The 21,249-nt window shown below is 37.6% G+C and overlaps 1 protein-coding gene across 4 annotated transcripts in view; it reads right to left on the reverse strand.

Annotated features, from left to right (window-relative positions):
- The window catches only part of LOC108027471 (unextended protein), a 124,919-nt gene that overhangs the window by 85,431 nt on the left and 18,239 nt on the right, over nucleotides 1-21,249 (reverse strand). For all 4 annotated transcript variants that reach the window (XM_050889765.1, XM_050889766.1, XM_050889764.1 and 1 more), the window contains exon 2: nucleotides 20,083-20,416. In XM_050889765.1, the coding sequence (XP_050745722.1) occupies nucleotides 20,083-20,416 (334 nt within the window). The remainder of the gene's footprint in view (nucleotides 1-20,082; nucleotides 20,417-21,249) is intronic.

Below are 21,249 nucleotides of genomic sequence, written 5' to 3' on the forward strand. Positions count from 1 at the left end.
TTCACAAAATGTAGACATTAGGGACAAAATAGTTTTTGTTTTTAGGTGAGTCTCTGATATAAGGGTTAGTGGAATTTGAGCTGCAATTATATGTTGGCCTAATCGACTTTTCGAGTCTTTATAGATAGGACAATCTCTATAAATTGCAATGTGGTTTTCCACATAATTAATAGATTATTCGGCAGTACGGTTCTCTTTATTTATAAGGCAAAACTTAGTTGGATGCAGTAAGTTTTCGTGTGCCAAAGAATGCGGTCCAATCCATTTGTGGGATTTCTTAACGTTGATACTTCGGTGCACTGGATATTGAAGCTGAAATTCATTATTTTTAAAATGCATACTTTCCGCCAACTCTACGTCTAAGCCATTTTGACATCAAATCCTTTTTCCCTCGTGCAGCTTTCCGGCATCAAGTAAAAACGTTTGTGTTTTGCTTCGTTCAAAGAAAAACGTACCTTTTTAGTATCAAAAGCTCTGTGAGAAAGTGTGTGACATAAAGTAGAAAAGTGTTTTGGAAGTGTTAATTTTTGTCTGGTAAGGTTTTTTTTTCAAAATCTGTTCGTTAAAGGTAGACCACTACATACTGAAAGTGCGTCAGTGCTTTAAGTGCGGTACACTGGCACACACTGCTTTTAGGTTGTAAAAAATGCGTTGATAAAGAACCTGTTCGGTGCTGAAATGCATTCTGTGTAATGGTAAAAACCACACCAATTTAGATGAATTTATTTAGTGTGGTCAAAAAAAAGGATATTAACGAAATCTAGACAATCAAGAAGATAGCTAGGAAGGAGGTATTAAGTACTTACTCATTGACTCAAAATTACTCTATTTTGGTGAATTATGATGGTACCAAAGAATGTAAATGCAATATAAAACAAGAACGGAAGTTAACTTCGGCAAGCCGAAATTTGTATACCCTTGCCGTTATAATAAATAATCCATAATTTTATTAAATTGAATTCGAAATTCTAAAAAGTATAAAAATGTATAGTCTCAAACAACCCCAAAGCTATAATTTGTTTCAAATTATTACCCACCAATTATCCGATCGTTCCTATGACAGTTATATGATATAGTCGTCCGATTTTAATAATATTTAATTCGAAATTCAGAACTAATTAGAAAATGTTATTTTCAAGCTTATAAGGATATATCTATACCCTTGCAGAGGGTATAATAAGTTCAGTCAGAAGTTTGCAACGCAGTGAAGGAGACGTTTCCCCATAAAGTATATATATTCTTGATCAGCGTCACAAGGCGAGTCGATCTATCCATGTCCGTCTGTAGAAAGAAGACTTTCGAAAGAGTTTCAGCCCGATAGCTTTAAAACTGAGAGACTAGTTTGCGTAGAAAGGACGGACATTAGAGCTGTTAAAGCATCGATATTATCAATAGTGGCTGGGCTGCGCGATATCTCGATATTTTTTTCCACCATCGATGTATCGCGTTTATCTAACATCACTAGTTGCAGAAGTGTCGTTCCAGAAAAAATGAAAAATTTATGAAAAGTGAAAAATGGAAGTTTGAAAGTTTTTGGCAACAAAAGCAAGTAATTAACATAATTTATTAGTGTACGTATATGTATGTATGTCTTGTGTGTTTTGTTTAATAGATGACAACAACAACGACGTCAGTACAACGACTAAGCCAAAAAAACTATTGGTGTCCGAGGTGTGGACGTTCTTCACACGTGGTACAGATGGGACTGCTAGGTGCAATATATGTTCAAAGTCGTATCGTACCAGCGGAAATACGTCTAATTTGAAAGACCATCTGACGAGGAAGCACCCGGAGCACAAATCTTCAGAAATTCCCGTACCTAATTATAACTGCGTACTTTGAGAGCGCCAAGACGTATGAGGACAAATAAAAACGCAAACATAGCATCAATATGGCAGTGGCAAAAATGATCGCCACGGACGTTCAGCCCATTTCAATTGTTGAAAACGAGGGTTTTATCAACCTCCTCAAAATTGTTGATCCCAAATACAAAGTACCAAGTCGGTACCAGATTCGTGATATCTATCTAAAAAACATGCATGACTGACGGATGGACATCAAAAGCGAACACTAATTATTTGACAATAACCTGCCACTTCATTAGTGATTTTGAGCTGAAGTCGGTGGTTTTGTCAAGTCAAGTCGACACTTGGTAAGTGCAAAGCAATTGTGACGTATTTTAAAAGTAGTGCCACTGCTTATGCCAAATTAAAGAAGGCTCAAGGTGATAGTCCAATTAGCCTTATTCAAGAAGTGTCAACCCACTGGAATAGCGCGTTCAATATGCTGAAAAAGTTTTGCAACTGAAAAATGAAATCAGCTCAGTTCTGTTGAATACTCCGAAGTCGGAGCAGATGTTTAAAGCATACGAGAATTTTTAAGTTTTCTAACTTATAAATATAAAATAGCATATAAGTTATTATTATAATCAAAATCTTTCAAATTTTTAACCTATTCGTTTTTATGTGTGTTTAATAGTTTAATAAATTGTGTGGCTTTTGTCGCTGCTGTATTCATACCTCGCAAAATAAAAAATTAAATAATAATTCGATTGATACTATCGAAAATATCGATGGTTTGGACTATCAATATCGAAAACATCGACTAGGGGCACTATCGATGTTTTTACAGCTCTAACGGACATGGCTAAATCAACTCGTCTAAAGATGCTGTCCAGGAATATATATTCTTTAGGCGGTGGGAAATGTCTCCTTCACTGCGTTGCAAACTTCTGACCTAAATCATTATACCCTCTGTAAGGCTATAAAAAGAGTGAAATCGGTCCACACAGTTTTTAATCAGATTTTCGATGGTATGGCCCCCAATGTCCCTGATGGCGACTTTAATCTCGTGCTTTAGGTCGTCAATCGTCTCTGGGTGGTTGGCATAACACTTATCCTTGACCAACAGGACATTCGGGGAAAGAAAAATGTTCCAACATGCCGCGATAGCGGACACCATTAACGGTTACGGCGGCTCCTTCCTCGTTTTCAAAGGAAAACTGTCCAATGATGCCATCCTTTACATACCGCACCAAATTGTCTCTCGTTGTGGATGCATTGGTTTCTCCAAGACGACGTGTGGATTTTCTAAACCCCAAATGTGACAGTTTTGCTTATTAACATAACCACCGAGGTGGAAATGGGCCTTATCTTGGTGTATTTTCGACCGACCGAACTGGACGAGTACCCTAACCTGTTTTTTATCCATTAAAAACTATCCACAAACTGCCTTGAAGGCGCTTTATTTTTTCCGAATTTTTACCGCAATAGCAGTTTCGGTTAAAGACTCTTCACTTTGGATGAAAGTAAACAGCAAACCTTCTACTAAATATCTGACACATTGACAATGACATTCGAAATGTCAAAGTCAAAATTATCGAAAGTTCAAAAAGCAAACGCTAGGTGGGCCACCATCTGGCTGGTTCCGACTTCTATACTACCTTTTGGGAAAGTTTCAGCCCCATATCTTTAAAACTGAGAGACTAGATTGAGTAGAAACAGACGCATGGACAGACGCACCAACGGACTGACAGACGGACATGGCTAGATCGACTCATCTAGTGATTCTAATCAGGAAACAATAGAAAAATTTGGTGTGAAAATATTAAGAAAAAATTATATCTGGTGTTTTTTTTAACATAAAACCTCCTACGCTTGGAAATAACATTTTTTTAATTAGTTCTTAATTTTAAGACAAATTATAGCTTCGGTGTTTATTGACATTTTATCTTATGACAATGGGAATTTATTTTTTTATATTTTAAGAATTTTTGAATTAAATTTAATAAAAAGCGGACGAAGCTATCAACAATCCTTAAAATTTGTACATGGTGTTAATAACGTTGATAATTATTATACAAACTTAAGCTTGCCGAAGTTAACTGAAAATAAACTTCCTTTCTTATTTTATTAGAAGATCATTTTATCACAAATACAATAAACAATGTCTTGTTTCGTTACGACGCATACTTCTATCTTTTCCGCCAATTAAGTAAAATCTTAAAAATGAAAAGACTAGAAATGGAAATATAAATTTTCGTAAATGGATCTTCTAAACACCTTATGAATTTTGCAGGAACTTATTAAAGAAACTCACAAAATTTTTAAAAATGTAATTTTAAAAGTCCTCAATTATCTTGTTTTTTGTCTCGGATTTTAGTAAATGAGGTGTGATTCCGCGCTTCATTCCAGTAAGAAGTTAACTAGCAAAATAAACTTGGGAATTAATATGCTATTTGCCTATTCTAGAAGCTTTAATTTTTTAAATGCACTGCTGGTCTTGGGTCAGACGCACTCAGTTTTCCGCACAAAATTTGTTTTATATTTATTATTTTAATGATTATGGAAAAAAGGTCATATGCAAAAGCCTCGGTATTTAATAAAACTGCAATTATAACTTTCAAAATATTATAAAAATATAACAAAGGTTGTGTTTTCAAACATTTTCTTCAAGTAATTTTAAATTTATTAAAAATAAAACCAAAACATTTTTCTAATGAGTACTGCCTCCTTTGTTAGTAATAACTTCATGTATCCCGTCCCTCATACAATAGTACAGGGAATCTATGTATTTTAAAGAAATCTCGCTCCAAGTACATTTAGTAGCTGCAGGTAATAGTTCCTTATCTTTGTATTGCTTTCCGCCATCGTGTATCTTCCGCGTTAGCCAGCCCCAAGCATTTTCAATCACGTTAAGATCTGGAGAATATGGTGGCCAGGTCGAAATACAAAACTTACTACTCAAGCGATATGAATAGAAACATTGTCTTGTTGAATAATTCAAGGAATTGGTCCAAAGAGATCATTTAATTTTGAAAATACGGACTCAAACAATGTTTTGAAGCGATCGCCGTTCATCTTCTGATTGATACAAATCAAGTCAGTTTTTTCAAAAATCGTTAAGGCACTCCACATCATAACTCATCTTTATAAAAATATTGAAACCCATCTAATTTAAAACGTTTTCATCAGTAAAAACAACAGAACGCCAATCATTAAGCCGAGTGTCAGATTGAATATTCCACGTCATATATTCTTTCGCGAATCGAAGCCGTTTTTCTTTGCGTATTGCATGTGTTCTGCATTTCTGATTGTAAGCTGAAGAGTTGGAAAGCTTAATCTTTAATCTCTAATCTCTAAAACAATTTAATTGTCTATTTTTAATATTTTCTGAATACAAAAAACTGCACTTGTTTACGCAAAGACAATCTAAAGTGCTTATATTTCAATGACCAACCGAAAACAAGCGTTATTGCCATAGAAATTTATTGTATACTTAATTTTTTGCAAATCAACCAGCTGTAAGTACTTATTTTTTGAACAAGAAACGAACTCTGATAAGAAAGGCTTTTTGGACAATTAGAATTAGCATTATTATAAATATAGCAATTTATAAAGTTGGTGCAGTGTACGACGTGTGTTCAAAAAGTAAGGTGATTTTTCAAATTTCGCGAGCAACATATTTTCGATTATCGATTTTTTTGTTTTGTTATGTTGGTACACTCTTCCCTAACATCTGTACCAAGTTTCAATTGAATCGCCTTTTTTGTTTAGTTGTGAGAGGCGTAAAGGTAACAAGTTGTTTTGCATGCTCAGCGATTTTTTGCTATCGAAAAATATGGATCAAAGGATTTGCATCAAATTTTGTGTAAAAAATAAAATTAAGTGCTCCGAAACACTTGAAAAAATCTTTTTTTTTGGTGAATATTAGAAGTTTATGGTTAAAGTGAGATTAAACTGGTTTGTATATATAATGAAAAGCTTGAATAAACAGATAACATAAATAATAAAAATAGATAAACGTCATTAATTTTGCAGGATTAAAAAATTTTCTGCGCTTACACTTTAACCTTCCTTTCTTAATTTTTTCTTCAATCGTCGGCAAGCCTGAAATAGTTATTAAAGTTTGCACAAGAAGGCACAACTAAGTGACGTCTAAAGAAAACAATTTTCCGCGACATTCGTATCGAGGAAGTAACTTCAGTCAGGAAAAAATATATCACTTCGACGAAGTCCCTTTATGTCGAAAGCCTTTCAACGTTTTTCTTTCATTCAGTTTAAACAACTCACTTGCTTATTTAGGTGAAATATCAACATTAGTTAAACAAACTTTTCTCTGCTTTAAAAATAGATTGTCATGTATATGTATATTTATATAAAGTATATATATTCTTGATCAGCGTCACTAGACGAGTCAACCTAGCCATGTCCGTCTGTCTGTCCGTCCGTTTCTTTCAGTTTTAAAGCTATCGTGCTGAAACTTTCCCAAAAGTCTTCTTTCTATTGCAGGTAGTATATAAGTCTTAACCAGCCGGATCCGAAAACTATATCTTAAGCTCCCAAAGGAACAATCAAAATATATCGAAATACAGAATTAATTAAGATATGTTATTTCTAAGCGTAGGAGGTTATATGTTAGAAAACACCGAAGATTTAATTTAATCATATTATTTTACTACTAAATTTTCGATCGTTCCTATGGCAGCTATATGATATAGTCGTCCGATTTTGATTAAATTTAATTCGTAGTTCAAAACTAATTAAAAATGTTTTTTCCAAGCCTAGAAGGTTATATGTTCAAAAACACCAAAGATGCATTTGTTTCAAAATTTTCGACTAATTTTCCGATTTTTTCAATGGCAGCTATATGATATAGTCGTCCGATTTTGATAAAATTTAATTCGTAATTCAAAACTAATTAAAAAATGTTATTTCCAAGCTTGGAAGGTTATATGTTACAAAACACCGAAGATATAATTTATTTCATGTTATTTCCCACGAATTATCCGATCGTTCCTATGGGAGCTATATTATATAATCGTCCGATTTTGATAAAAGTTAATTGGAAATTCAAAACCAAATAAAAAATGTTATTTCCAAGCGTAGGAGATTATATGTTAGAAATTAATTAATTCATATTATTTCACCACTAAATTTTCGATCGTTCCTATGGCAGCTATATGATATAGTCGTCCGATTTAAAAAAAAAATTAATTCGAAATTGAGAACTAATTAAAAAAAATTATTTCCAAAAGTTATATGATATAGTCATCCGATTTTGATAAAATTTAATTCGAAATTCAGAAGATAAACTAAAAAATACACGTTTTACATTAAGGCATATTGAATTGCATCTATTATACGAATTTTGGGAAAGTATATATATACTTTCCCAAAATTCGTATAATTAAAGTTTCTTATGCGGAAACATACGGTCCTCTTGATACGCAAAGGAAAAAGAGAAAAGGGAACAATAAAAAAGCGCATGGTTCCATTTGTCATTGAAAAAGTGAATTTTGTGTTTCGTATTTTGAAATATTTGGCAGTTCTCCACTACCAATTTTGGATCAATATTTTCAAAAGTAAGTTAAGTGTAGTTAATGTATGTAGTTCAATATGAGGAATATAGTGCAAATAATAAAACGGCAAGGATATATGTACATAAATGAAAGCACCAGCAGCTATGGTTGTCATCACTAATGTAGCAAACCACGATTAAAAATAAATATAGAAATAAAAATGTTATTATGAAATTTAAATCCAATTTTAAATATTCCTTGGGGAAGTTTACAGATATTAGATTTTTTCTTGATACATATTACAGGCGCAATAAAAAATTGCATTTTGCATTGCATTTGTATACCCTTGCAGTTATAAAAAATAATTAATAATTTTATTAAATTGAATTCGAAATTCTTAAAAATATAAAAATTTATATTCCCATTATTATAATATAATATGTCAAAAAGCCCCAAAGCTATAATTCGTTTCATATTATTTCCCACCAATTATCGTTCCTATGACAGCTATATAATATAGTCGTCCGATTTTAATTAAATTTAATTTGAAATTCAGAACTATTTAAAAATGTTATTTTCAAGCTTATAAAGTTATATGTTAAAAAAAACACCAAAGATATAATTTTTATTTCATATTTTCGACTAATTTTCCGGCCATCCCTATGGCAGCTATATGATAAAGTCGTCCGATTTTGATAAAATTTAATTCGAAATTCAAACCCAAATAAAAATGTTATTTTCAAGCTTTTAAGGTTATATGTTAAAAAACACCGAAGATATAATTTATATTTCATGTTTTTCAACTAATTTTCCGATCGTTCCTATGGCAGCTATATGATATAGTCGTCCGATTTTGATAAAATTTAATTCAAAATTCAGAACTAATTTAAAAATGTTATATTCAAGCTTATAAAGGTATATGTTAGAAAACACTAAAGATGTCATTTTTTTTTCATTTTTTCCCCGATAGTTCCTATGGGAGCTATAAGATTTAGTTGTCCGTTTCGGCTGGTTCCGACTTATAAACTACCTGCAATAGAAAGAAGACTTTTGGGAAAGTTTCAGCTCAATAGCTTTAAAACTGAGAGACTAGTTTGCGTAGAAACGGACGGACAGACGGACATGGCTAGATCGACTCGTCTTGTGACGCTGATCACGAATATATATACTTTATGGGGTCGGAAACGTCTCCTTCACTGCGTTGCAAACTTCTGACTGAAATCATTATACCCTCTGCAAGGGTATAACAATTCCAGCTGAAATGCTGTCATTTACGACTGGGTACCTTCAGGCATTGGTAACATGCAAGAATGTATTTCGTTTTCGACAGCTCGCTCTGCCGAAATAACCCTTAAATTTTGAAATTCTAAGCTTATTGGTTGGTTGGAGAAAAAAAAAACATTTATTTTGTACCTACTTTATATGATGATATGAGCTTGCTAACGCAAGTCCTGCTTTGAGAAGCTTTAGGTATATAAGTAAATATAAATTGATTGGTAGTTAATGTAATGGTGGTTAGTTATCCCTCGCTGCAGTCGATGATGCTGCAGACGCCGGAGGTATTTGTGAGATGATTTCCCCTTGCGGTTGCAGGGGGGGTGTTGCCACTCCTTATAGGCAGTGGTTGAGTTCCCTGGCGGTTGCCGGGGGGGATCCTTCCTGTAACAGGAGTTATGATGGGAGCACTTGCCCCGTTGTCACGGCCCTTGAGGCGCGGTGACCAATTCAACAAATGAATTTACAAATTAACGGCAGTGCCGGAGATTGGTTTTATGCTCTTTATTGTATGAGACTCTGACACAAACTGAAACTTAAAGCTAACAAAAAGTATTTCATAGCGGCCACGCAAATGTGCAGTGCTTGCCGCTATGCATGGGCTTCCGGCCAGACGCTATGTCAGCAGTTTGGCCAGAGCGAACTCTTAAATAATCGGACATTGCCGCTGCTTGGTTAACTTCAGTTAACTACTCCCCCCTCAGGAATGAGGCCGCCCTCGGCCGACCCTATTTGGGCAATCATCTCCTTCAGCTGGGCCGCGGTTTTTCGGGCCTGAGTGACTCGCCGATAGGTCAAGCCGATGCAAATTAGAGCGCAGCATATTGCTCCCGCTATGAACACCAACTGATGTAGTCGCTGGTGATTAATTTCCTTCCCGAACTCTTTGATGTGCTCCAGATTACGTTCACTCAGTCGGTGAAGGTATGGAAGGCTAAGAACGTTACGTTCCATGGTGATGTTCAGGGAAGGAGAGCTGGCCACTCCTGGAGCCCTCTGATTGACCAATCGGGTTTCATTGACCATGGCACTCTTTTCAAACGTGATGAGATATGTGCCTTTTATATGGGCACAGGTGCCATTGTCCACACACACGTGAGCCGAGCGATCATTCACAATTACTATTCCTTCATCAACATAAGTGATGGGATGTAAATCGCTTTGCTGGGTCTCGCAATGCGCCGTGCCTCCAGCGTGAAGCTCTTGGGCGCATGATCTTCTGCGAGCCAATCGGCAAAATGTAGCTCCTGATGTCGGGGAGCACTTTTCCACGGTGTGGATCTCACTGTTGCATTCGGCAATGACGTTATCCTCCAGCCTGAGCATGGTGTCGTGATGTGACACTGGGAAAACGGTAATCTTGCTGCAGGCCGACTTTATCTTTGGAAACTTAATAATAAAATGTAATATGTTATCGGACTGTAAGATCTTAACGGACGATACGGACAAAACATCCCTAATCGCGGTCTCGGTGGGCTCTTCCATCCACACACCTTCCAAGTCTGCATGATCTAGGATGCTGGGGCTAACAATATTAACTTTGGCAAGTGCCACTGCTAGCATCAAACCCTGTAGCTCCATTGCTATCATCCTATTTCGAGTTAAAAGCATCTCGAATAGGTGCCCAGTATCAATTTGGGACTTTTTTGCCGACCTCAGAAGTTGGTTGACGGTAGCGGAAATTTTATTAATTTGAATTTGTACTTTGTTGTTAATATTAATCTGCCTATTGTTTGCATTTGTTAATTGGAATTGATTAAATTTAATTTTTTCAAAATCTTCTGCGTCCGGCGTTCCTGCCACCACCTTTAGCGCAGTCCCTAAGAAGTCTAAACTTCTTGCCACTCTATGATGGACGCTCAAAGAGTCGAGCATGTCGCGTAAGTGGGCGACGTCAACAACCAAGAGTTTCTGCATGTGGGATTGCGGGAACATGACGGTCATCCCATTAGTTTCTTCGATGACGCGCCTATATTCCGAGAGATTTGCCGAGTGCTTTATAAAGGCAAATTCCTCCCATATCAGGATTCGCCCATCAACGATGGGGATATATTTGGCTTTGGAATAGTCCGTGACGCGTGCCGAAGTTGTGGCCAAAAGGAGAATCAGGGATATGGTTGAAAACCTGTAATTTTGATGTGTTATGAATTTTGTTGAAGTTGGGTAGCCCACCATCAAAGCATGATTAAAATAATAAAGGGTGCAAACTTATGCCTAGTGGCTAGAAAAAAGATAAAGAAAAGTTTGATTATCAGGCGGGCGATAACATGGTCGCGCTCGGCCTACCTAAGGTTGTCTTTGTGGACCACCCTCCCTTTAATGAGGACTGTGGTCCCCATGTCCGCTTCAACGGTTTTCTCTTCACATAATGGTGAGAGTTTGTTGCCTAGGCGTCTGTTGGACTTCACTAGGACTTTCTCGCCAACCTCGAATACTCTATTTTGGCGGGAAGCGTTTTCTCTGTCCCGGAGCTTGTCTTGGGCGAGTTTAATTTTATCTTGAATTCCATATTGTGGCTCACCTGATTGTGCCTGAACCACGTCAGCCGGTCTCTTGTCGATGACCGAGTGGATGGACTTGTTATATCTGGCCGTGGCCAAAAGTATCAGCTCTACGGTATCGCTGATGCCTTTATCGATTTTAAGACATCTAGCCAGCTCTACCAAAGTGCTGTGGAAACGCTCCACCTGTCCATTGGAGACACTGTGTAAGGGCGGAGCATTTGAGATGCTAACGCCGAAATGGTTTTCCAGCATGGTCACGATGGTGTGCGAGTTCAACGATGGTTCGTTGTCGCAATATACGACCTTGGCCTTAGGGAACATATTCATCAGCTGTAGTAATGCTGGTTTGAGATCTTCTATGGTCCTAGAGGGAATTGGTTGGACTACCGCATATTTCGAGAATTTGTCGATGCATGTAAGGAAATATTTTTTATCCGTGGAGAAGATGTCTATGTGCAGCATTTCTCCTACTTGAGATGGGATTGGGGTTTCGCCAAGCTCTTGTTTCTTCGGATGCCTGTCGTATTTTGCCTTGGCGCAAGTCTTGCATGAAATGACTATTTCGTTCGCTAGCTTGGCCATTTTCGGGAAGTAGTACTCGGAGAGTACCTGCTTCACGTTTTCTTGGGCAGATCTGTGAGCTCTGTTGTGCTCGACAGTAAGAATTTCTCGCCTTTCATCGACTGCAAAAATGTCCGTTACTCGGTTTTTGCAGTGCCAGAATCTTGTGGCAGGGAATTGTCGGATTAGTTTGTCCTGTATCACTGCGAGCGTATGCAGATCGCAATGAATGGCGTTTACGCCTTTAGGAACTATTATGGTTGCGAGCTCTTCCAGCAATGACTCCTCGTGAGTGAAGTCAATAATATGCCGTCTCTTGTTTCCAAAGAGAACGAAGTTCCGCTTTGACGGAGAGCGTGCTTCCTCCAGAATTATCTGGTTTTGAAAGCAATTGAGGGGCTTGTCCGTGGATTGAATTGTGTGGGTAAGCGACAGCTCACTGTGAATTGTGGCCGCGCTTGAGAATGCCTCTTCTTCTTCTACAACGTTGAGTTGTTGCCTCGAGAGGGCATCTGCAACTAGGTTGGCCTTGCCAGGCATGTAATGGACTTTGGCACCACACTCATCGATGCGTTCTTTCCATCTTTTAATTTTTGTATTCGGATTGGAATCCGATACCGCGTAGGTCAGCGGTAGGTGGTCAGTGTAGATGTTTAAATCTTTGACCCCATAAAGGTAGTGGCGCAGGTTCTCTAGCGCCCAAATTATAGCTAACAGCTCCCTTTCGTTGGTAGCGTAGTTAACTTCTCTGTCCTTTAAGGTCCTAGAGATCATAGTGATGGGGCGTCCCTCTTGTGAAAGCACCGCGCCAATGCCATATGCTGAGGCATCTGTCGTTAGATCAAACGCCTTTTTATAGTCGGGGTATCTGAGGATGACATCCTCAGAGGCCAGGATGCTACGTAGCTTTTCAAAAGCTTGCCGTTGCTGCTCGGTAAATTGTACCTGGATGCTTCTGGATCTGTGTCTGCTGACATTTCCGAGCTCCCCTTTTATAATGCTCGAAATGGGCTTAGCTATTGATGCAAAATCTTTAATAAAGCATCTATAATAGCCAGCCAAGCCCATGAACGATCTTACTTCGAAAACGTTTTTGGGCTCAGGGAATTCTTTAATGGCCCTGACCTTTTCTGGGTCTGTCGTGGTCCCCTCGTTGGTGACTACAAACCCCAAAAATTTTACGCTTTTTTTGAAGAAGACCGATTTTTCCGCCGACACTCTCATGTTAGCGTCGTGTAGGCTCTTTAGAACCCAGTCCACGTGTTGTATGTGGGCGTTTTCGTCCTCTGAGAAGACGATGACATCATCGACATAGACGTAGCAAAATTTGCCAATCTGTTCTCGCAGTACGTCGTCGATGGTTCTTTGGAAGATGCTGGCAGCATTTCTTAACCCGAATGGCAGTCGACGGAACTCGTATTTTCCCCCGTTTACGGAAAAGGAAGTTTTCTCACGGTCACGTTCTGCCAGAATAATTTGGTGGTAGCCGGCCTTTAAATCGAGCGTTGTAAAGTATTTGGCTTTGCCTAAATTCCCTAGTATCATAGGGATAATTGGCATAGGGTAGCGATCCGGTATTGTCCTCTCGTTCAATTTTCGAAAGTCTAATACTAGCCGCATTTTACGGTTTCCAGCCTCGTCGGTGCCCTTTTCGTCTACTACCCATATTGGGTTATTGTAGGGGGATCTCGACTTCTGGATTATGCCGTTTTTTAGAAGGTCTTGGATTTCGCCATTGACGAAATCTGCCGCTCCCATCGGATACGGATAGGGTCTGGCATAAATGGGCTCCTCATCAACCGTCCTGATGGTGGCTACCACAGATGTGTTGTAAGGTAACGCCTCATTTGGGCTTGCGAAGGCGTTTTTCCTGTCGCTTAGCATTTTTGAAAATGCTTTTCTGACCAAAGGTGGTGCGCTAGAGCAGTCCACCTCAGTGAAATTTACGTTGGGACATGATTGGAACTCTAGCTTTTCCGTCTCGGTGCCCCATCTGAGGTGCCCGGAAGCTAGGTTAAGTGATGCCCCTGCTTGTTTTAGCAGGTCAAGTCCGATGATGGCATCAAAGGAGGACAAATCTGGTAGAATGAAGAACGTAGCCTTCAAGTTAAACATGGAAACAAAGCATTTTTTCGTTATTGTGGTGACGCCATGGATGGAATGTACTGAGAATGGCGAATCTACTGGGCGGACGCCTTTCAACCCCTCGTATGGACGGATGAAATTTTTTGACGCGCCCGTGTCTATTAAAAGCTTCATTTCTACACCTGCTACTCTTCGTCTGATGACGGGTAGCAGGGACTTTCCTCTAAAAAATTTATGACGTCCGAATCGTAATCATTAATAGCGTCGTCGTCAATTTCCTGGGCCGCGCTTGAAGCTGCGGCGGCATATTTGTTCCCAGCATCGCTCGCGCTCTGCGCGACGTGATTAACCCTCTGCCTTTTGTGTGGGGCAGATCGATCGGACTCAGCCGGCTTCCTGTTTTGGTACGCCGGGGCCTGGGATGGCCGAAGCATTTTGGACAGCGATGGGTCGATGTCCATGGGTTCAGGAGCGCCTCCACTGTATGGGGCGGAGTGTACTTGCGCCTTGTGTTGTTTGACGTAGTACGGATTTTTTCCAGCATTTGTTTGTGCATTTGTCTGCGCAGAGGCCTGTCGGTACTCTTGCGCTTTCGGGTGCTGTTTCTTATCTTTATCCTCTTGGCTTTTGGCGAAAGAAGCCGCGAAGGAGTATCTTTCGTGGTTGGATTCCACTTCTTGTGCCAAAGCGAGAGCTGAAGGCATATCTTTCGGTTTTGCCGAGAAAAGGACATCCGTGAGGCTGCGCTTAAGACCCGAGATAAATACTCGGAGTGCGTCATCCCGGAATTTGTCACACAAAACTTTTGCCGCCGAGGCTTCGTACGACATGGTAGCTTTGTTGGTGAGCAAGGTGAGTTTTCTCTCGACCTCGTCGTAGTATTGGAGAAGGGTCATATTTCCCTGCCTAAAAGTACCCATTTCCTGCTCGATAACGTGCATCTGCCGCTTATCATTGTACGTAAAATCGAGTCGATTTATAATCGCGTCGAAATTTAGTACAGTGCCAAACGAAGACAGTACGGCATCGGCAGGGCCCCTTATTTTATTCCTAATAATAATAACCGCCTGATAATGGCGCGAGCTATGTTCGTAATTTCTGAAAATGTAATATGCGGCTACTGCCGCTTGTCTCCAGGAGACGTATGCTTCCTGTGCTCCCGAAAATTCGGGGAGGGACTTGACGGCGTCTAGGGGCTCGTCACACTTGATGTCGTTCCTAATTTCTATAGGCTCATATTTTTTTATTTGGGGAGCCTCCGCTTGGGCGGGAGCGATTTGTCTTTCGTTGACCAGTTCGGTCAGACGGTGTATAGCCAGGCGCATTTCGTTTTCTCTGCGCTGGTGTTCGATATTGGCTTCTTGAACAGCATGTTGAACGGCCGCCTGTATGGTGGCCGTCATCTGTTCCATGCTGAAAGCCATGTTCGCGAGTATGGGAGCGCTAGCGTTAACGCTTTTAGGGGTGGAAGATCTGGCCGGACTTCGGTCTCCGACTCAGAATCGCTAGAGAGTTGTCTTATGTTTCTATATTGTTGAAACGGATTGCTCATGTGGAGCTGCGGCTATAAAGTCGCCCGAAAGAAAAAATATTTATGTATGAATTATGTGCCGATGGAGGCGATTGGAATGGTTAAGGGGCCGCGGGGGCTGAGCTACCGCTTCAGTTATGTGAGCGGGCTCGTCAAGTAGCGCTACTGCTGTGTCAAGTAGCGGTAAGGCGAGGGGTGCGCGGGGACTGAGCCGCCGCTTATGCAAACAGAGAAAAAAACAACAAAAACAACAAAGTGCCACACTGCATGCGCGGCCGTATCGTGTTCTCGAAAGTGGAGTGGGGAAACAAAACGGAAAAGAAAAATAAATAACCAAAACTGCGCGGCTAATACCAAGAATTCTTGTGTAACAAAAAAGACATATAAAAGCTGAATTAAATACACGCGATTATATGAATTATTTCCGATTGAAATTTAAAATTTTTTGCCAGCGATTTTTTGGTTTTGGTTAGGAATTTTTATTCCGCACTTTTTGTGTTATGTAGAAATATTCATTTATTTATTCACAAAAATAGAAATGCAAACAATATTGGGACAATAATTGGTTTAGATATTTTATAATAGGTAAACAATGTTAATGGCAAACCGTCAGCCAACTAACAAAGATTATTTAAAAAAATTTTTTTTTTTTTTTAAATTTTATGGGGCTGCAGTTTTTTTGTTAGCGTAAGGCACAATATTTTACTATTCTTGCCCTTCTTTCTTTTTTTTTTATACACACAAAAAAAAAATTCATGCAGACATAGAAAAATGGTGTAAATAAAAGTGCTCACTTACATGGTTCTTTTACGATGGGCGCCAGTAAATATAAATTGATTGGTAGTTAATGTAATGGTGGTTAGTTATCCCTCGCTGCAGTCGATGATGCTGCAGACGCCGGAGGTATTTGTGAGATGATTTCCCCTTGCGGTTGCAGGGGGGGTGTTGCCACTCCTTATAGGCAGTGGTTGAGTTCCCTGGCGGTTGCCGGGGGGGATCCTTCCTGTAACAGGAGTTATGATGGGAGCACTTGCCCCGTTGTCACGGCCCTTGAGGCGCGGTGACCAATTCAACAAATGAATTTACAAATTAACGGCAGTGCCGGAGATTGGTTTTATGCTCTTTATTGTATGAGACTCTGACACAAACTGAAACTTAAAGCTAACAAAAAGTATTTCATAGCGGCCACGCAAATGTGCAGTGCTTGCCGCTATGCATGGGCTTCCGGCCAGACGCTATGTCAGCAGTTTGGCCAGAGCGAACTCTTAAATAATCGGACATTGCCGCTGCTTGGTTAACTTCAGTTAACTTATATATGCTATCCATACGTACATTATATTAAATAACCAAGTCAACGATAGCAAATTCAAGTGGCGATTTTGACTAATATTAGGAAAACTATTTAAAATAATGGTAACAGACACCAATTGATTATAAATATAAATAGTCAATTATCACTGTGGACGGCAGTCCACGTAGTGACGAATCGCACCAAAAGGGTGTGCGAAGGCGACTACTATATATATAAGAAGAAATGAAAATATACAGTAATCGTCCGATTGTTTCAAGTGATACATCAATCGAAAGGTATTGCAAGAAAAGCTTTCAAGAACTTGTATGAGTTTGGGAGAATGGGTGGTGAAAGTGTAAAGCGCTATTAACTTAGTTGTATTCTCAATTAAAATCGGATCCTCCGTTCAAAAGCAATACGCAAAACAAGGTTTTCGGGTCCTCTCAAATTGATAAATATCATTTGTTTGTCAGTTTCTACCGAAAAGTTATTTTAAAGTCCTGAAAATTCAAGACGATTTTAAACAGGTCAATATAAGAAACATTAGTTTTACCACTTTTGGAAAAACTAGATAGTTTGACGGAAGGTATTTTGAAATGTGTACGCCTTTCTAACATGATTCTTATATCAAACAAAAACACCTATTAACGAGTTAAAAATATAGTGACGATCGCACCTTTAACAATCAAAAGTTCTGATATCAACCTTTGTGACAAAAATGTGTTTTACAACACATTTAAATAAATTTTCTTTATTTTTTACATTCGGCACGCTTTATGAAAATTGTACAGCTAAACACAAACATATTAAATAGCAACAACAGAACCAAATTTCGGAGCAACCAAAATTTAGCTGCATATATCAAAGACAATGTATGTATGGCTGTTACACACCTTTGAGATTATATTGGTCTTTGTTTATTCTTCATGTGGAAGCCCTCAAATCACACTTTGCGTCTTCCTTTACATATACTATTACGTCAAAATTAAGAAAAATATGGGACCAAATTCAGAGCTGTGTAGACGGTTTTCCACAGAACGCTCCATGTATTCGTAAACTAATATACATGAGTAACATAACTTTCAAAGAACGTCACAGCTTTCCGACATATTTTTTTACGTCATACAGACAAGCCGTCAATCAACAAGAACTGGATTTTGTCGGCTTGCACCGATAATTTTTTGGATTTTTATTAGGTTTTGGACGTTTGCCCACAAATACTTTTTCTTTTGTCGATAAGAGCGACAGACTATGTTGGCATCTATACTACTTCACCGTCAGTCTACAATGTCGACCAATTTAAAACAAGAAAGGAAGTTAGCTTCGCCAAGCCCAAGTTTGTATACCCTTGCAGTTATTAGAAATAATCAACGTTGGTAACACCAGGTTACAGTTTTAAGGATTGTTGCTAGCTTGATTTCATTATTTCTTTGACCCTTACTTTGACAGCTATATGTTAGCGTGGTCCTACATTTATTAAACTTAATTCTAAATTCTTAAACAAATAAAAGAATTAAAACAGCAAAGATATCACTTTTCCATATTATTTTCCCACCAATTTTCAGATTGTTCCTATGACAGCTATATGATATAGTTATCCGATTTTGATTAAATTTAATTCGAAATTCAGAACTAATTTAAAAATATTATTGCGAAGCGTAGGAGGTTTTATATTAAGAAACACCAAAGATATTATTTACAAAAATTTTTGTTCTTTCTATTATTCCTATGGGATCTATAACATATAGTAATCCGATCCGGCTGGTTCCGACAAATATACTACCTGAAAAAAAGGCCGTGCAAGAGAGATGAAGACATTTTTTGTTCTTTTTTTTATTAGGTTTCAGAGGTTTGCAGACGCTTGCTATTTCTGTCGATAAGACAGAATATGTTTGTATCTATAAAACTGTAATAAGCTAGTCTGTAGTGTCGATAAATAAACAAGAAAGGAAGTTAATTTTGCATACCCTTGCAGTTATAAGAAATAATCAACTGTATTAACACCATGTGAAATTTTTAAGAATTCTTGCTGACTTCAGTGATATTGAAAAAAAAAATATTTCATTCTTTTTCCAAGCCATTTTTTTGTGCAGCTTTATGTTAGAGTAGTCCGAATTTTATTATTAAATTGAATTCGAAATTCTTAAAAATATAAAAAAATATATTCCCAATATTTCAGAATCGTTCCTATGACAGCTATACGATATAGTCGTACGATTTTGATAAAATTTAATTCGTAATTCAAAACTAATTAAAATGTTATTTCCAAGCTTGGAAGGTTATATGTTAAAAAACACAGAAGATATAATTTATTTCATATTATTTCCCACCAATTATCCGATCGTTCATATGGGAGCTATATGATATAGTCGTCCGATTTTGATAAAATTTAATTCGAAATTCAGAACTAAATTAAAAATGTTATATCCAAGCTTAGAAAGGTATATGTTAAAAAACATCAAAGATATATATTTTTTTTAATTTTTTCCCCAATAGTTTCAATGGGACCTATAGATGTCCGATCCGGCTGGATCCGACTTATACACTACCTGCCATAGAAAGAAGACTTTTGGGAAAGTTTCAGCCCGATAGCTTTAAAACTGAGTGACTAGTTTGCGTAGAAACGGACGGACAGACGGACATGGCTAGATCGACTCGTCTAGTGACGCTGATCAAGAATATATATACTTTATGGGGTCGGAAACGTCCCCTTCAATGCGTTGTAAACCTCTGACTGAAATCATTAAACCGTCTGCAAGGGTATAAAAATTAAATCTTCGGTGTTTTTTTTAACATAAAACCTTCTAAGATTGGAAATAACATTTTTTAATTAGTTCTAAATTTTGAATTAAATTTTATCAAAATCGGGCGACTATATCATATAGCTGCCATAGGAACGATCAAAAATTTAGTGGTGAAATAATATGATAAAATTAAATCTTCGGTGTTTTCTAACATATAACCTTCTTAGATTGGAAATAACATTTTTTAATTAGTTCTGAATTTCGAATTAAATTTTATCAAAATCGGACGACTATATCATATAGCTGCCATAGTAACTATCGGAAAATTAGTGGTAAAATAATATGAAAAAACCATTTACTAAAGTTGATTATTTTTATAACTGCAAGGGTATACAAACTTCGGCTTGCCGAAGTTACCTTTCTTTTTTGTTTCTCTTAACAATTTTAAGATAAATTTGTGTTCTACTATAATATTTGAAATCAAAAACAGACGCCATTTTAGACTACAAGTTCAACGACTTTTTTATCTTATTCGTATTCAATATTATTCTTGTTAGAAAGCACTAGTCGAATCGATCTGGCCAAGTCCGGCTGTTTGTCTCGAAATTTATAGAAGATATTAAGCACGCACATTCTATTGATTTTTGCACAGACCAAGATTACAACGTACCACGCCCAGTAAAGTTATTATATAAAAAGTGACTTGTATGCGTTCGCTAGACGATACACTATTTCTTGCTGTAAAGTTTATTAGCAAAGTAATAGGTATTTGTTTATACGTTTATACTTACATTTGTTGCGTCTTCAGCAGTTTTGGCACATATATAAAATTCATTAATAAATGACGGAAATTTTACGGAGTAAATTGCTGAAAACCCATCGCTGTCGACTTCTATCGGGGTGAACAGGTCAGTAGCTGGTTTAAGACATGGACCACCATAATCATTTTTTTCATTGGTAAACGTTATTTCTGTATTTTTTTTTAATCCGCTACCGAAAACTCGAAAAGTTTGTTCCTTATCAATCAATACACTTGGTATTCCGTTATTTGTCTCTATCGCGTCTGCCTCCAATCGAATACCTACTATTCGAAATGAATTCGCAGTCGTCATCCGTGTACGTGCACTGCAATAAGAAGTATTTTCTTAAGTTGTAAAGCATGATTATTTATAGTTGTTCTAAATCCCTTATACATATATAAAGAATCTAGATCAAACTTAAAATACACAGAGCACTTGCACGTCAATAATTTTTTTCATAGTTATCTTGGCCCAAAAATATTTGAGGTACTCATTTGCTACAACATTGGTTGGCTAATTCACAAATGATTCATTAGAGCTAAACAAAGAACATCGGCAAGCCGATGTTCGTATACCCTTGCAGTCTTTATTTCTCTGACAGTCTTTTTAACAGATGTATCGTCCTATTTGTTTTAAATTTAATTCAAAATGTAAAAAAATATACAAAAATATATTCCGTTAGTAACATAAATTAATACTTCAATAAACACCAGTGTGGCCATTTTACCTTTTTTCAGGCTAGATCTAGCATATTTCAAAATGATATAGCTTATAAAATTTGCAAATAGCTTATAGCCTGAAATCTAGCTTATTTTAAAATCAATATTCACAGCGTCCATAAAAATACATTTTACTATATAAAAATATTCGAATTTTTCAAGGTCTCAAATATTGATGATTTTTTATCGCAAATTGACCAGATTCATCTCATTAGATGAGAGCAAATTAGTAATACCGTCCAGTTTTGGGCAGAGGTTTTAGCGTATACAGACGCAGGAAACAATAAACCTTTTGATACTATTGCCTCTTTTGCAATTCGATTGCTGTCCTTACCGTGGTTGAACGCGTTTTCAGCCAGATGAATCTTGTCAAAACAAAACTACGTAACAGACTCCAGCTAAGGTTATATGTTAAAAAATATCAAAGATATAATTTTTA

The sequence above is a fragment of the Drosophila biarmipes genome, unplaced genomic scaffold (assembly GCF_025231255.1).
Source record: "Drosophila biarmipes strain raj3 unplaced genomic scaffold, RU_DBia_V1.1 ptg000007l, whole genome shotgun sequence".
NCBI classification, from domain to species: Eukaryota; Metazoa; Arthropoda; class Insecta; order Diptera; family Drosophilidae; genus Drosophila; species Drosophila biarmipes.